Below are 18464 nucleotides of genomic sequence, written 5' to 3' on the forward strand. Positions count from 1 at the left end.
AGCTAAATATATCTTTAATATTTTCTTGGGGGGGCCCTGCCAGGTAGTCTGTACGGGGCTCCGCGATTTCTAACAGCAGCCCTGCCTGGGATACTACACTTAGCTGGCGCTTCTTTCCCTTTCTGCTTTCTTCCTTTTGATGACGTCCGGGTCAGTGGTTGAGCCCCCTCAATCCCTCAAAGGTTGACCAACTGTGCAAAAGAGAATTCCACCTGTATCCATTCTTCTAAATGTGTATCGAAATCCCCTTCTTCTCCAGGGTTTTACTTAAATCCCTGATCATTTACATATGTGTGGCTCCTTGGTAATGTCAGGGTCTACAGTTGAGCACCCCCCCCCCCAGATACCTCATAGTTTGGCCAACAATGCAACAAATAGAGAATTCCACCTGTACCCACCCTTCTGGGTATATATATGATTTATGGAAATCCATTCTTCTCCAGGGTGTTTCTGTAGCCCACAAGAATTTCCTGTACTGAAAATTTACGTGTGGCCACTCATTGACATCAGGGTTTGCAGTTAGTCCCCACCAAGCTCCAAACGGTGAGCAACAGCCCCCCATGCCTTAAAGTGATTGTTATTTTTAATTTAAAAAAAAAATGAGACCTTCCAAATATGTTATACTTACTGTGCAGTTGGTTTTGAACAGAGCAGCCCCGATCCTCCTCTTCTCGGGTCCCTGTTCAGCTCTCCTGGCCCCTCTCTCCTGTTGGGTGCCCCCACAGCAAGCAGCTTGCTATGGGAGCACCAGAGCCGAGTCACAGCGCCCTGTGTCTATTCAGACATGGAGCTGCGGCCCAGCCACGCCCCCTTTCTATTGGCTGACTGACTTTGATTGACAGCAGTAGGAGCCAATGGCACCACGCTGCTGTCTCAGCCGAAGAGGAGGGGGAGACCCGGACAGCTGAGACATTCCTACAACATCGCTGGAGCTAAAGGGACCTCAGGTAAGTATTAGGGGTGCTACTACACGCAGAAGGTTTTTTATGTTAATGCATAGAATGCACCTTCTGACTTTACAACTCCTGCAGCAGCACAATTAATGGAGATTTTCACCTATGCCCGCCCTTGGTTCTGGAAGTCCGCTTGTTCTCCATAGCGTTCCGGAATGACTACATTGCATGCACTGAATATTATGGGTCCCCTTGATAATATTGGGGTCTTCAGTTGCCCCCCCCCCCCCATTGCCTCAAAGATTGCTAATAAGGAGAACTCCGTCCTCTTTCACCCATAATTCTGAGTTTGGGAGGTCCCATTGGTCTCCGGGGTGTTCCGGAGCCCCTGAGCTCCGCTGCCTCGGCCTGATTATTGCAGTAATTCCTGATCAGTCTGGCAGATTCTCTAAGAACTTATTGAATGAGATGCAGCTAAAGCTTTGTTTTAAGATGCTTAATTCCACTAGGCAGGCTAATCACCCCCCTCCCCTCCCCCGCCTGGGTTCTGCTCCGCCTGATGAAACATTAACCGAGAGACCAGTGATGGGCTTGTTGCTTTCAAAGGATTTGATGACTCACAGAAGGAAAACCTTCACCCCTCCATCAATGTCTGTACAGAAAATTCCTCAAATTCAGGCCTGGTACCCCAGACAGGGAAACTTTTTACCAACCCGCTTCTGTTGGGGTGAATGAAGGGGCCGTGTCGGCACCAGGTCACAAAATGGTAAAGAAATGGTAATGGAACCGAGTCTTTAGCCTACTGATGAGGTGGATCAATGGTTACCCCAAAAATTCTCAGATTCTGAACACACCCTAATGTTTCATATACTATTCAAAATCTATGCAGGGAGGGGTTTTTAAACTAAAATATTTTCCACTTCGACTTCAGAAGATTTTACCCCCGTCATGACCAGGCCATTTTTTGCTATTCGGCACTGTGCTACTTTAGTATTTGCGCGGTATTTAGTATTAGTACTAAAGTACTAGTACTAAATATCGCACAAACGTTGCAAATACAAGTACTAGTATTTGCAACATTTTACTCAAACTGATATTATTTCAGATCTCTGACATTCAATGAATACTTTGTATCACTTTCATGGCTATTCTGATAAAGTGTTCTATATTGTGACGGTGGAATTGTTAACCTTGCCCACTTGACCTCAGGAAGATTTACTCTCCTTAATGACCAGGCCATTTTCAGCTATTCGGCACTGCACTACTTTAACCCGTTCCGGACCGCCCACCGCCGATTTACTGCGGCAGGGCGGCCCTCCTGCGCGAAACGACATATACAACGACATACCAACGTCTATGTTGGTCGCGCGCCTGCAGCTAGGGGGCGAGCGCGTGACGCCGCCGGCTCGATCCCGCCCCCCACTCGGCATCGGGGATTCTGATGCAGTGGGCAGGCGGCTCCGATTGCCGCCTGACACCTACAATCGCTCCCCGCTGAGAGAGAAGAACGGTCGGATGTTGTAAACACAGCTGACCGTTCTTCTCTCTGGAATGATCATAGAGCGCCTGTGATCCTTCTATATAGGAACACAGGTCTCTGTGATCATTTCACAAGCCCCGCCCCATACAGTTAGAAACACGCCCCTGGGTACACATTTAACCCCTTGATCACCCACAGTGTTAACCCCATTTCTGCCAGTGTCATTATTACAGAACAGTGTATATTTTTAGCACTGATTACTGTAGTAATGTCACTGGTCCCCCCAAAAGTGTCGAAAATGTCAGTTAGGGGTCCGATCTGTCCGTCGCAATGTCGCAGTCCCGCTAAAAATCACAGATTGCCGCCATTACTAGTAAAAAAATAAAAAACTATAAAAATGACCTAAATCTTTCCCGTAGTTAGTAGACGCGAGAACTTTTACGCAAACCAATCGAAATGCGTATTGCGATTTATTTATTTATATATATATATATATATATATATATATATATAATATAATATTCGGCCCCCTTGAACTTTGCGACCTTTTGCCACATTTCAGGCTTCAAACATAAAGATATAAAACTGTAATTTTTTGTGAAGAATCAACAACAAGTGGGACACAATCATGAAGTGGAACGAAATTTATTGGATATTTCAAACTTTTTTAACAAATAAAAAACTGAAAAATTGGGCGTGCAAAATTATTCAGCCCCTTTACTTTCAGTGCAGCAAACTCTCTCCAGAAGTTCAGTGAGGATCTCTGAATGATCCAATGTTGACCTAAATGACTAATGATGATAAATAGAATCCACCTGTGTGTAATCAAGTCTCCGTATAAATGCACCTGCACTGTGATAGTCTCAGAGGTCCGTTTAAAGCGCAGAGAGCATCATGAAGAACAAGGAACACACCAGGCAGGTCCGCGATACTGTTGTGGAGAAGTTTAAAGCCGGATTTGGATACAAAAAGATTTCCCAAGCTTTAAACATCCCAAGGAGCACTGTGCAAGCGATGATATTGAAATGGAAGGAGTATCAGACCAAATATACAGTGGGTACGGAAAGTATTCAGACCCCCTTAAATTTTTCACTCTTTGTTATATTGCAGCCATTTGCTAAAATCATTTAGGTTCATTCTTCTTCCTCATGAATGTACACATAGCACCCCATACTGACAGAAAAACACAGAATTGTTGACATTGTTGCAGATTTATTAAAAAAGAAAACTGAAATATCACATGGTCCTAAGTATTCAGACCCTTTGCTCAGTATTTAGTAGAAGCCCCCTTTTGATCTAATACAGCCAGGAGTCTTTTTGGGAAAGATGCAACAAGTCTTTCACACCTGGATTTGGGGATCCTCTGCCATTCCTCCTTGCAGATCCTCTCCAGTTCTGTCAGGTTGGATGGTAAACGTTGGTGGACAGCCATTTTTAGGTCTCTCCAGAGATGCTCAATTGGGTTTAAGTCAGGGCTCTGGCTGGGCCATTCAAGAACAGTCACGGAGTTGTTGTGAAGCCACTCCTTTGTTATTTTAGCTGTGTGCTTAAGGCCCGTACACACGTACCGATCGTCGGCATACAAACGTCGGTGGACGAAGGATCTGCCGATTGTACGCGTGTTAGTATGGTGCCTCCGACAGATGTCTGCGCACAATCCGCGGACAAAAGTCTTTCGTGCAAACATGAAAATATTTGTATGCCGACACCAGAACGGACGATTGTTCGCCTGTCAGTACACAATTCGGCCGACAGACCGCAGATTTGCAAGACTGGGCATGCTCAGAAAATAGAAAACACAGGGAAAGTTAACCATTACATGACATCACTTCTGCAGTCGGCGGACAAAATTCTTGTGCTGTCCTTGTGCTGTCTTTGCACTTTTCAGCAGACACCGACATCCCGGGGAGAAAAGAGGAACATTTGTAAGCCGACCATCGGTACGTGTGTACGGGGCTTTAGGGTCATTGTCTTGTTGGAAGGTAAACCTTCGGCCCAGTCTGAGGTCCAGAGCACTCTGGAGAAGGTTTTTGTCCAGGATATCCCTGTACTTGGCCGCATTCATCTTTCCCTCGATTGCAACCAGTCGTCCTGTCCCTGCAGCTTAAAAACACCCCCACAGCATGATGCTGCCACCACCATGCTTCACTGTTGGGACTGTATTGGACAGGTGATGAGCAGTGCCTGGTTTTCTCCACACATACCGCTTAGAATTAAGGCCAAAAAGTTCTATTTTGGTCTCATCAGACCAGAGAATCTTATTTCTCACCATCTTGGAGTCCTTCAGGTGTTTTTTATCAAACTCCATGCGGGCTTTCATGTGTCTTACACTGAGGAGAGGCTTCCGTCGGGCCACTCTGCCATAAACCCCCGACTGGTGGAGGGCTGCAGTGATGGTTGACTTTCTACAACTTTCTCCCATCTCCTGACTGCATCTCTGGAGCTCAGCCACAGTGATCTTTGGGTTCTTCTTTACCTCTCTCACCAAGGCTCTTCTCCCCCGATAGCTCAGTTTGGCCGGACGGCCAGCTCTAGGAAGGGTTCTGGTCGTCCCAAACGTCTTCTATTTGAGGATTATGGAGGCCACTGTGCTCTTAGGAACCTTAAGTGCAGCAGAAATCTTTTTGTAACCTTGGCCAGATCTGTGCCTTGCCACAATTCTGTCTCTGAGCTCTTCAGGCAGTTCCTTTGACCTCATGATTCTCATTTGCTCTGACATGCATTGTGATCTGGAAGGTCTTATATAGACAGGTGTGTGGCTTTCCTAATCAAGTCCAATCAGTATAATCAAACACAGCTGGACTCAAATGAAGGTGTAGAACCATCTCAAGGATGATCAGAAGAAATGGAAAGCACCTGAGTTAAATATATGAGTGTCACAGCAAAGGGTCTGAATACTTAGGACCATGTGATATTTCAGTTTTTCTTTTTTAATAAATCTGCAACAATGTCAACAATTCTGTGTTTTTCTGTCAGTATGGGGTGCTATGTGTACATTCATGAGGAAGAAGAATGAACTTAAATGATTTTAGCAAATGGCTGCAATATAACAAAGAGTGAAAAATTTAAGGGGGTCTGAATACTTTCCGTACCCACTGTATACAGTATAATTACAGTATACTGTAAGATATTTCAGGCCCAGACTTTCCCGTTTTTTGTCGCGGTCTGCGGAGGGAAATTTGGAAGATTTTGAAGGTCGCCTTACTCCAGTTTTTCTGACCTCTTTGAATTTTTAGCAATTAATGGAGGGGGGGGGGGGGTGTTCTCTTTTGAACAGTGACAAGTAATACCTCCGCCGCGCTCCCACTTCCCCCGGGTAATTATCTGCAGTAAAATGAGTCGTACAACCTTTCTACTGTTCAATTAAAAAGTTAATTATTCTAAGAATAAAGTATCAGATGAGCATTGCAGGCGCCGTTATCTGCAGCATACAATTTGGGTCCATTGAGCGCGGATCGGTGAGCGCCTGATGTGAGTCTTGTATTGTCTCAGCCGGTGATATGAAGCATGGACTGTACACCGGGTGTCTTCATGACAGGCGGGGGAGGGGGGGGGGGAATAATCACCAATGTGGATACCAAAAAATGAATTTTAGGTTAGACTGCTAAACCACAGATAATTTCTTTCTTTAGGTGGAGGGGCTGAGCCCGGAGGGGGTTTTGGTTCTGGATGGAGGCCGGGGAGCCTCATTGGGTCAGTGGAGTCCCCAGTGAGAAGTTTCTCAGCTCGGCTCACAAGTCGTCACCAACTGCTCTTGCTTTCCATGTCGGAAGTTCAGAATCCCAAATGGGATTATTTTTTTTTCTTGATACAAAATTAACCGGAGGTGGGTTTGGGGGGAAGGGACATAGACCAGAACTCTACATACACATGGGGGGGAGGGGGAACATAGACCAGAACTCTACATACACATGGGGGGAGGGGGAACATAGACCAGAACTCTACATACACATGGGGGGGGGGGGGACATAGACCAGAACTCTACATACACATGGGGGGGGGGGGGAGACATAGACCAGAACTCTACATACACATGGGGGGACATAGACCAGAACTCTACATACACATGGGGGGGGGGGGAGACATAGACCAGAACTCTACATACACATGGGGGGACATAGACCAGAACTCTACATACACATGGGGGGGCATAGACCAGAACTCTACATACACATGGGGGGGGGGACATAGACCAGAACTCTACATACACATGGGGGGGGGGGGGACATAGACCAGAACTCTACACACGGGGGGGGGACATAGACCAGAACTCTACATACACATGGGGGGGGGGACATAGACCAGAACTCTACATACACATAGGGGGGGGGACATAGACCAGAACTCTACACACGGGGGGGGGGGCATAGACCAGAACTCTACATACACATGGGGGGGGGAACATAGACCAGAACTCTACATACACATAGGGGGGGGGACATAGACCAGAACTCTACATACACATAGGGGGGGGGACATAGACCAGAACTCTACATACACATAGGGGGGGGGGGCAATGACCAGAACTCTACACACGGGGGGGGGGCATAGACCAGAACTCTACATACACATGGGGGGGGGACATAGACCAGAACTCTACATACACATAGGGGGGGGGACATAGACCAGAACTCTACACACGGGGGGGGGGGGCATAGACCAGAACTCTACACACGGGGGGGGGGCATAGACCAGAACTCTACATACACATGGTGGGGGGAACATAGACCAGAGCTCTACACACGGGGGGGGGGGGGCATAGACCAGAACTCTACATACACATGGGGGGGGGACATAGACCAGAACTCTACATACACATAGGGGGGGGGACATAGACCAGAACTCTACACACGGGGGGGGGGGCATAGACCAGAACTCTACATACACATGGGGGGGGGACATAGACCAGAACTCTACATACACATAGGGGGGGGGGGACATAGACCAGAACTCTACACACGGGGGGGGGGGCATAGACCAGAACTCTACATACACATGGGGGGGGGGAACATAGACCAGAACTCTACATACACATAGGGGGGGGGACATAGACCAGAACTCTACATACACACGGGGGGGGGGGGGGGGACATAGACCAGAACTCTACAAACACATGGGGGGGGACATAGACCAGAACTCTACATACACATGGGGGGACATAGACCAGAACTCTACATACACATGGGGGGACATAGACCAGAACTCTACATACACATGGGGGGGGGGGACATAGACCAGAACTCTACATACACATGGGGGGGGGGGGACATAGACCAGAACTCTACACACGGGGGGGGACATAGACCAGAACTCTACATACACATGGGGGGGGGGGGGGACATAGACCAGAACTCTACATACACATGGGGGGGGGGGACATAGACCAGAACTCTACATACACATAGGGAGGGGGGACATAGACCAGAACTCTACATACACATGGGGGGGGGGGGACATAGACCAGAACTCTACATACACATGGGGGGGGGGACATAGACCAGAACTCTACACACGGGGGGGGGGCATAGACCAGAACTCTACACACGGGGGGGGGGGATATAGACCAGAACTCTACATACACATGGAAATGGAACAATAGATGTACAAACACCCGTAGATTGTGTTGACTTTTAGGGCACATCATGAGACGGATAGGAGTACACGGAATTAAAAATAACATTTATTGATTCCATAATAAAAACCATACAGGAAAAATTACCCAAAAAACGGGATTCAGCTTAACCATAAAGAAGAACAAATCCAGGAGGATGCTCTCCTCAATACAAGTCCTGTACATAGTGACAAAGGATGAAATACAGATGAAAATCACAGGATTTTTTTCCTCCTGGATTTGTTCTTCTTTTTGGTTAAGCTGAATCCCGTTTTTTGGGTAATTTTTCCTGTATGGTTTTTATTATGGAATCAATAAATGTTTAATTCCGTGTACTCCTATCCATCTCATGATGCGCCCTAAAAGTCCACACAATCTACGGGTGTTTTGTACATCTATTGTTCCAATTTCTCGAATATATAGGATTATGGCGCGCTCCCCCCCCTCCCCCCCCCAACCCTCTTTTTTTTCTCTTAATACACATAATGCAATGTGCTGCCAGAGAAGGGAGACTCTGTTTGGGCGGGGGAGGAGCATAGTTTAGGACCTTGATCTCACATGGTGGAAATTGCAGCCACAGAAGAGAGAGTTTGTGGATTGAGGAGTAGAGCAAGACCCTTATCTCACATGGAAGAAATTGCAGCTGCAGAAGGGAGACTTTCTATGGGGATAAAGGGGGGGGGGGGGGTTAGCCAGAACAGATTTCACATAATGCAATGTCCTGCTGCCAGAGCAAAGACTTTATGGACGAGGGGACCCTGATCTCACATGGAGGAAATTGCAGCCACTGAAGGGAGACTGTATGGGGGGGGGGGGGGGGGGAATGGACCAGAACACAGATTTCACACAATGCAATGTACTGCCAAAGAAGGAAGACTGTATTGGTGGGGGAGGGGCATGATTCAGGACCCTGATCTCACTTAAAGGAAACTGCAGCCACAGAAGAGAGACTGTATGGGGAAGGGGGAGGGAATCGACCAGAACACAGATTTCACACAATGCAATGTACTGCCTGATCTCACATGGAGGAAATTGCAGCCACAGAAGGGAGGCTTTGGGGGGGGGGGGGGGAGAGAAATAGACCAGAATGCAGATTTCACACAATGCAATGTACTGCCAAAGAAGGGAGACTCTGAGTGGAGGTGGGGCATAGTTCAGGACCCTGATATCACAAGGAGGAAATTGCAGCCACAGAAGGGAGACTTTGATTTTGGGGGGGGGGGAGGGGGGAATAGGCCAGAACACGGATCTCGCATAATGCTGCCAAGGAATGGAGACTCTGTATGGTGAAGCAGGAGAAATAGGTTTCACACAATGCAATGTGCTGCCAAAGAAGGGAGACTGTATGGGTGGGGGAGGGGCATGGTTCAGGACCCTGATCTCACTTAAAGGAAATTTCAACCACGGAAGCGAGACTGTATGGGGGGGGGGGGGGGGGGACTGACCAGAACGCAGATTTGACGCAATGCAATGTACTGCCAAAGAAGGGAGGCTCTATGAGCGGGGGAGGGGCATAGTTCAAGACCCTGATCTCACATGGAGGAAATTGCAGCCACAGAAGGGAGACTGTATGGGGGGGGGATGGGAGAAAGACCAGAACGCAGATTTCACACAATGCAATGGGCTGTTTGCGCTCAGACATAAGTAATCGTTCGGTCTCCATTGTCCTATAGTAGCCAATCCGATTCCTCCTGTCTCTTCTCCAGGGAAGGTGTAAATCTCATTAGTAGCTGTGGGGCAGCACAGACAGTTTCTATTTCAGGCCCCCATTGTGCTGTCAGCTCTAGTCATCCTTTGGGATCCTGAAGCGCGGTGACAGAAGCGTCCGCTGGCAGCGAGCGCCTCCCTTGGTGGCGAGGGCTGCGCTCTCCTAATCTGTTTATCCGGATCACATAATCCTCTCCCAGCCGATGTTAATGAACAGCCGAATCGTCTGCGGGGGCCCGGCGCTCCCCTCCCCCCTCCCTCGCAGGAAGTTTTGGGTTTTTGTCTCCTGACACATGAATGAAGAGAATTGACACCGATCTACTCTGACTACAGGATTTGGTTTATAGAAGTGTTGGCCAGAGGGGGGCGCTGAAAGGGCTTTACTGGATGTTTGTACTAAAATCCATGATGGTGATCTGGTCTGCGCTACTTTATGGTGCGAGAGGCTGGGTCTGGACAACCGCAGTGTCCTCTGTTATACAAATATCAACCTGCTAACTCCCCGTCCAATAGAGAGCTGCTCTGATGTGGATCCTGATGTAAGGGGAGACTGATGGGTACCCTGATGTAAGGGGGGAGGGTCTCTGATGGGTACCCTGATGTAAGGGGGAGGGGGTCTCTTATGGGGACCCTGATGTAAGGGGGGGTCCCTGATGGGGACCCTGATGTAAAGGGGGGGGAGTCTCTGATGGGTACCTTGATGTAAGGGGAGGGGGGCTCTGATGGGTACCTTGATGTAAGGGGGGCTCTGATGGGGACCCTGATGTAAGGGGGAGGGGTCTCTGATGGTGACCCTGATGTAAGGGGGTCTCTGATGGGGACCCTGATGTAAGGGGGGGGGGAGTCTCTAATGGGGACCCTGATGTAAGGGGGGGGCTCTGATAGGGACCCTGATGTAAGGGGGGGGCTCTGATAGGGACCCTCATGTAAGGGGGGGGAGGAGGAAGGGACAGGTGGGGTGGGGGAAGGGACGGTCGGGGTTGGGTGGAGGAAGGGATGGTCGGCGTTGGGTGGAGGAAGGGACGGTTGGACGGTCGGGGTGGGGTGGAGGAAGGGACGCTCGGGGTGGGGGTGAAGGTAGACGGTCCGGATGGGGTTGGAGGAAGAGACGGTGGGGTTGGAGGAAGAGATGGTGGGGTTGGAGGAAGAGACGGTGGGGTTGGAGGAAGAGACGGTGGGGTTGGAGGAAGAGACGGTGGGGTTGGAGGAAGAAACGTTGGGGTTGGAGGAAGAGACGGTGGGGTTGGAGGAAGAGACGGTGGGGTTGGAGGAAGAGACGGTGGGGTTGGAGGAAGAGACGTTGGGGTTGGAAGAAGAGACGTTGGGGTTGGAAGAAGAGACGTTGGGGTTGGAAGAAGAGACGTTGGGGTTGGAAGAAGAGACGTTGGGGTTGGAGGAAGAGACGTTGGGGTTGGAGGAAGAGACGTTGGGGTTGGAGGAAGAGACGTTGGGGTTGGAGGAAGAGACGTTGGGGTTGGAGGAAGAGACGTTGGGGTTGGAGGAAGAGACGTTGGGATTGGAGGAAGAGACGGTTGAGGTGGAGGAAGAGACGGTTGAGGTGGAGGAAGAGACGGTTGAGGTGGAGGAAGAGACGGTTGAGGTGGAGGAAGAGACGGTTGAGGTGGAGGAAGAGACGGTTATGGTTGAGGAGGAGCTGGTCGGGGTGGGGCTGCAGGAAGAGACTGGTGGGGACAGGGTGAGGTGGAGGAAGGGACAGTCGAGTCAGAGTGGGATGGAGGAAGGCATATAGGGGTTGGGGGCGGAGGACAGTCTGGTGGGATTTGCTCCGGTTTCCTGGCAGAAGATGGAATGTTTTGCCGCATGATGGTTGCACACCTTTATCTGGCTCATTAGACACAGTATGCTCTCCTCCTGCTGCTCATAGGCGTTCCATGTCCGATGTAGAGCCCTCCCATGAGGATGTTGTATGAAGATCTCCTTCCTGTCCTCTCCTGCAGGAAATTCTCACCTCCTATGCTCCTCCCCTGTCAGTTTTTATTGCTGTCTGTGTTCCCGTTAAGGAGATTCCCCCTCTCTATTTGTCCTGTTTACCGTTATCATTGAAAGTGAACGTAAAAGAAAATCATACATTGTGGGTTGTCCCCAGAAAAGTAATAGAGGAGAAATCTTCCAATGGGGACACTAGCTCTGGTGACCTGGGGGGTCCCCAAGGAATTCATTTAATTTTCATTGATTTCCTCTCACTTCCTGTTTGGCTATGGGACAGGAAGTGAAGGGAAATCTCCCCAATGGGACAGAGATGGCAGCAAAAAATCTGTCGGGGGTTCTAACACTCTCTTACTCTATCCAAAATTAAAAAAAACATTTTGGCCATAGTTCTACTTTAAATTATTTTATGAATGCAGCGTACACTGTAAGTACCTGAATTTGATCTGGTTTCCGCCTCTTGCAGCCACTTGTCCAGCAGATCTCAGACTGGGAGAAGGAGCAGCACAAGGAGCTAATCAGTTCACTTGCTGACAAGGAGCATATGGATAGGAGGCGAGAGCAGAGTGATAGATGAACTCATCACTGTGCTGCCTCTTCTTTTATCCAAAGGTGGGGGCTTGTCCGGGATGACCTGGGCTCAGAGGGAGAAGATATTGACCTGCAGGCTGAGGGGGAAATCTCTGGATTGGTGGTGAATATTGCAGCCAAAGCTTTTAAAGACGTGCTTCCTGTCACGCTGATGACATCTAGTGGTGGAAACGAAGTACTGCGGGGACAGCACTGGATAGATTGTAAATGTTGCAGCAAAAGCTTGTTTTACTTTACATGGGCTCTGAGGTATGGTGCTCCCTGTCACACTGATGACATCTAGTGGTGGAAAATAAGTACTGCGGGGACAGCACTGGATTGATTATGAATGTTGCAGCTTGTTTTACTTTACATGGACTCTGAGATATGATGCTGCCTGTCACGCTGATGACATCTAGTGGTGGAAAAGAAGTACTGCGGGGACAGCACTGGATTGATTGTGAATGTTGCAGTTTGTTTTACTTTACATGGGCTCTGAGGTATGGTGCTGCCTGTCACGCTGATGACATCTAGTGGTGGAAAAGAAGTACTGCGGGGACAGCACTGGATTGATTGTGAATGTTGCAGTTTGTTTTACTTTACATGTTCTCTGAGGTATGGTGTTCTCCCTGTCACGCTGGTAACATCTAGTGGTGGAAAAGAAGTACTGCGGGGACAGCACTGGATTGATTGTGAATGTAGCAGCTTGTTTTACCTTACATGTTCTCTGAGGTATGGTGCTGCCTGTCACGCTGATGACATCTAGGGACCGAAAAGAAGTACTGAGAGCACAGCATCGGATTGATTCTGAATGTTGCAGCTTGTTTTACTTTACATGGGCTTTGAGGTAAGATGCTGCCTGTCACGGTGATGACATCTAGTGGCAGAAAGAAGTACCGCGGGGACAGCACTGGATTGGTTGTGAATGTTGCAGCAAAAGTGTGTTTTACTTTACATGGGCTCTGAGGTATGCTGCTGCCTGTCACGGTGATGACATCTAGTGGCAGAAAGAAGTACTGCGGGGACAGCACTGTATTGATTGTGAATGTTGCAGCTTGTTTTACATTACATGTTCTCTGAGGTATGGTGCTGCCTGTTATGCCGATGACATCTAGTGGTGGAAAAGAAGTACTGCAGGGACAGCATTGATTGTGAATGTTGCAGCGTGTTTTACATTACATGGGTTTTGAGGTATGGTGCTGCCTGTCACATTGATGACATTTCATGGTGGAAAAGAAGTACTGGGGGGGGGGGCGGGTAGCAGATCTAGAATGAAGGTAAATTATGCAGCCAAAGCTGCTTTTTTTTTAACACTTTTAAAATAGATTTTTGTTTTTGGCTGGAGTTCTCCTTTAGGAGCAAACACGGCAATGATTTCCTTTATTAGAAGGCGGATTGTATTGTGTGTGGCCGGGAGGGCAGTGGTCTGTGTCTGAGCTGATTTCAGAAGCTGTTCAGAATCGTTTTATTTCCATGGAGGGGGGGGGAGCAGTTCTCCGCACGATCGTCCTGCGTCGTCCTCCAGCCTCTGTAATGTCAGCCGCTCAGCAGGCTCATCCTTCAGGGACTCCTTTAAGTGAAAGGCCGATAGATGTGTGCCCCCGGGGGGGTGTTCTGTAATAACTCCAGGTTAGCGGGCTGTGCCAGCCGTGTCCTGACCCAGTTATGTGTTCCGTTTCCTCGCTCAGCGGGGACGATCGCTCGCCAGCGGGACGCCAATTCAGGCTCTCTGGTCTGGCTGGTCGCAGCTTATTAAAGAATTATTCAGGGAGAATGTGAGACTCTGAATACTCCACACAACAAATCCATCCGAAAACCTTCAGCTAACCTTCAGCTAAGTAGAAGCGGCTTCATGGGGGGGGGGGGGATTGTTTTCTATTGGCTTCCCGTGTACACCAGAAATCAGGCTGACAGTGGGAGGTCCTGACTGCAGATAACTCCATATTCCATCATTCATTGAGCAGAAAGATTCGCCCTCCTATTGATAGATAAAACCCTAAAGTAGAACTAAAGGCATTATTTAATATTTTAGATGAAGTAATGGAGGGGTTAGAACCCCTGTCAAGTGTCCGTTTTGGAAATTTCCCTTCCCTTTCTGTTTTTGGCTATGGGACAGGAAGTGGAGGGAAAATTTTAAGGGACACCTGATAGGGGTTCTAACCCTTCATTACTCCAAAATAAAAAATGCTTAGTTGTCACCAGAACTAGTATCCCCATTGGAAGATCCCCCCTCTTTTCCTGTTTGGGGATGACAACCCAAAGTTTGGGATTTTCTTTCTTTTTTTTTCTTTCTTTTTCTTTCACTCGCAATGATAATGGTAAACAGGACACAGAGAGAGAGGGTAAATCTCACTTACTGGGGACGCGGACAGCAATAAAAACCTGACAGTGGTCAAATCCCTCTCCAGTCCATCCAAAACTAGAAAAAAGAAAAAAAAACCTGTATACTTTATCTCTTCCCACCCCTATATTGCATATACAGTATACAAAAAATAATAGTTATTGCTAAATAAAAGATTGCGCTCAACTAAACCACTGGTGTAAACAAAGATAAAAATATGTGCAAAATATGCCAGATAAATATAAAGTGCAGGAATAAAATAAATATATATATATATATATATATATATATATATATATATATATATATATATATATATATATATATGAAATAATTCCAGAAAAATGTGCAAAATCACTGCAAAATGTCCATAAATAAATAATCAGATAGTCCATAAAGTGAAAATGAATATCCGGATTAAGATGGTGATAAACACTTGGTAGCAATATACACCTCCACCAGAGCACCCAGAGTGTATATATGCTTACCAGATATCGTGGACCCCTTCAGTTATAGGGGGTCAATAAAGGAGGTGGATATACCAGACACCAGGCATCAAGAATAGGCACCGACTCCAAGTATTCCAAACCGACTCCTCCTCCAATAGCATTAAACCTGGGGATGGGCTCCCACACAATACACCCAGAAGGAAAAGAAGGGTCTCGATCGTGAACTACGTAAATGTAAAACAATTTATTGAAGACGGATGCACTTACAAAAATGAATCATGACCCTGATGACGTCCGATTACGAGCTGACAAAACGCGTCGGGACGTTGGACCTGTGACTGCGCCAATACGTCATTTCCGGCTCCCGGTGGAACGGAGATGGAACGCGTTCCTGACCCGGAGACCGCGTTTTTCATCCTTAATGCCCTGATATTGCTTCATATTTGGAAGTGTATCCGTCTTCAATAAATTGCTTTACATTTACGTACTTCACAGCCCCTCCCTCAGTACTTCTCTCCAGAGCCCTCAATCTTGATGCAAGCAGTGGGCTGGCTCTTGGGAGGAGTTATGCAAATAGCAAAACGCCTTGATAAGAGGGAATTCGTTTGGAGGAACATTGCGCATCCCTGTCCCTAATGGAGGTGTAGGAGTGGCATTCCACCGCAGAGGGGAGGCCGGGTTCTCTGGGAGTGGAGGACGAGGTAAGCGAGGGTGCGAAGTTCTTCTTTGAGGAGAACAATTGGCCCTCCTAGTTTTTATTTATATGCCCGGGGAGTCCCGTTTGATGTAGAAATGAGGACAGTGGGAGGGATTTAATAGTTCAGCAAAAGGCAGCTGGGCAGGGCTGACACCTTTCAGGGGATTTTCTGTACTTGGAGTCTTTAATGGTGTTTGCAGAGTTTTCTGTCCCTTTTTAGTAGAAAAAAAGGGCAGAGCGTTCCTCATTCTCCAAATTAATTATCTTCTTCCATTGTCGGGTCTGAGATCCTCGGAGGAGCTGACAGGCTGCTGACTTCTCTAATTAGCTCTCATTTCTGCCTTCACAACGATTCCTCACCCCGGGGAGGAGGAAGACTCCGCCGCTAATCAACTTCAGGACCATTGCAGCTTTTATGATCTGACTCGGTTGTAATTAGCCGGAGATAATTCAGAACCTTCGCTCCTTCTTGGAACCCGTGCCTGAGGCTGCACAGATATGAAGATCTCTGCTAGCTGGTCCTGGCTGGTCATGGGGGGCTCTCCCTGCTCTTCTCCTGCACAGGTCATGGGGCTCTCCCTGCTCTTCTCCTACACAGGTCATGGGGCTCTCCCTGCTCTGCGCCTGCACAGGTCATGGGGCTCTTCCTGCTCTGCTCCTGCACAGGTCATGGGAGTCCCCCTGCTCTGCTCCTGCACAGGTCATGGGAATCCCCCCTGCTCTGCTCCTGCACAGGTCATGGGAATCCCCCCTGCTCTGCTCCCGCACAGGTCATGGGAGTCCCCCTGCTCTGCACCCGCACAGGTCATGGGAGTCCCCCTGCTCTGCTCCTGCACAGGTCATGGGAATCCCCCCTGCTCTGCTCCCGCACAGGTCATGGGAGTCCCCCTGCTCTGCACCCGCACAGGTCATGGGAGTCCCCCTGCTCTGCTCCCGCACAGGTCATGGGAGTCCCCCTGCTCTGCTCCCGCACAGGTCATGGGAGTCCCCCTGCTCTGCACCCGCACAGGTCATGGGAGTCCCCCTGCTCTGCACCCGCACAGGTCATGGGAGTCCCCCTGCTCTGCTCCCGCACAGGTCATGGGAGTCCCCCTGCTCTGCTCCTGCACAGGTCATGGGAGTCCCCCTTTCTCTGCTCCCGCACAGGTCCTGGCTGGTCATGGGGCTCTCCCTGCTCTGCTCCTGCACAGGTCCTGCACAGGTCATGGGAGTCCCCCTACTCTGCTCCCGCACAGTTCATGGGGCTTTCCCCACTCTACTCCTGCGCGATCAATATAGCAGCATGAAGGTTGAAGATGGGAGCTCTTCATTTGTATGGGTTCTGCTACCATCTGCACTTAAATTACAAGGAGAATGATGACTCGGCTGGAGACATTGCAGTGGCAGGGTTCTGGATTCATATTCTACCGGTCATCCTGGCTCTGTGCCGTCACCGAGTTTGTAAAGTTTTGCCGTAAAAAAAAAAAAAAAAAAACATAAATGAAAAGCCACATAAGTGTCACATGTTATCTCTCTAGTCCTGGACGGGACACGTCCTGATACTTTGTAACGGAGGAACATAGACAGTGATTAAAGATGTAGAAACTGCATAGTCAGTAAAAGATTCAATCAGCTGCTGAAAAATACAAAACTGAGTGTAATTTCCCTTTACATCGGTTATGTGTGTGCTGTGTCTGTGCTGTGTCTGTGCTGTGTCTGAGCCGTCTGCTTTTCTCCTTCCAGTACATCGAAGCCATCAGCAACAAACAGGGCGAGCTGGAGAACTTTGTGTCCGATGGATATAAGACGGCTCTGACCGAGGAGAGGAGGAGGTACTGCTTCCTGGTGGAGAAACAATGCGCCGTCGCCAAAAGCTCCATGGCCTATCACAGCAAGGTGAGCGATGCAAAAGATTCTGGGAGGAGAACCTCCATGTCACAATGCAAAGGATTCTGGGAGGAGAACCTCCATGTCACAATGTTAATAATTGAGTCCCAGTGTCCAGAAACATTATTATTATTATTTTATTAATATTACTATTATTATTATTTTATTAATATTACTATTATTATTATGATTATTATTTTATTATTATTTAATAATAATAATAATATTTATATTTATTATATATTTTTTGATTATTATTTAGCCACTTTTGTGTACCCAAATAAAATTTTTTTTTTTTCTTTTGGTGATATTTGATCACCTCTCTGCAATTTTTATTTTTTGCGCTAATTAACTTTAACGGAGAACTGCACGTTCGTGTGACGCTGTACCCAAATAAAATTAATGTGTTTTTTTTTTTTCCCCACAAATAGAGCTTTCTTTTGGTGGTATTTGATCACCTCTCTGCGATTTTTATTTTTTGCGCTATAAGCAAAAAAAAAAAAAAGCGACAATTCTGAAAAAAGAAAACCAATATTTTTCACATTCTGCTATATAACCTTCCCCAAAAAAATGTAACAATCAAAATTGTTTAACCTTTTAGGCAAATTTGTTATTATTATTATTATTTTTATTATTATTTATACTTATTGTATATTTTTTGATTATTATTTAACCAGTTTTGGACCGGAACTTAATGGCCAGGTAATTTTTTGCGATTCGTCACTGCGTTACTTTAATGGAGAATTGCGCGGTCGTGCGACGCTGTTCCCAAATAAAAATTGATGTCTTTTTTTCCACCCCCCACAAATAGAGCTTTCTTTTGGTGGTATTTGATCACCTCTCTGCGATTTTTATTTTTGCGCTATAAGCAAAAAAAAAAAAAAAAGCGACAATTCTGAAAAA

General features: G+C 47.6%; 1 protein-coding gene across 5 annotated transcripts in view; it reads left to right on the plus strand.

The window, feature by feature from the left end:
* Positions 1–18464, plus strand: part of BAIAP2 (BAR/IMD domain containing adaptor protein 2) — a 249751-nt gene that overhangs the window by 158721 nt on the left and 72566 nt on the right. For all 5 annotated transcript variants that reach the window (XM_082271803.1, XM_082271807.1, XM_082271805.1 and 2 more), the window contains exon 7: positions 17418–17570. In XM_082271803.1, the coding sequence (XP_082127929.1) occupies positions 17418–17570 (153 nt within the window). The remainder of the gene's footprint in view (positions 1–17417; positions 17571–18464) is intronic.

The sequence above is a fragment of the Pelophylax lessonae genome, assembly GCF_965119305.1.
Source record: "Pelophylax lessonae genome assembly, chromosome: 11".
In the NCBI taxonomy this organism is placed as follows: Eukaryota; Metazoa; Chordata; class Amphibia; order Anura; family Ranidae; genus Pelophylax; species Pelophylax lessonae.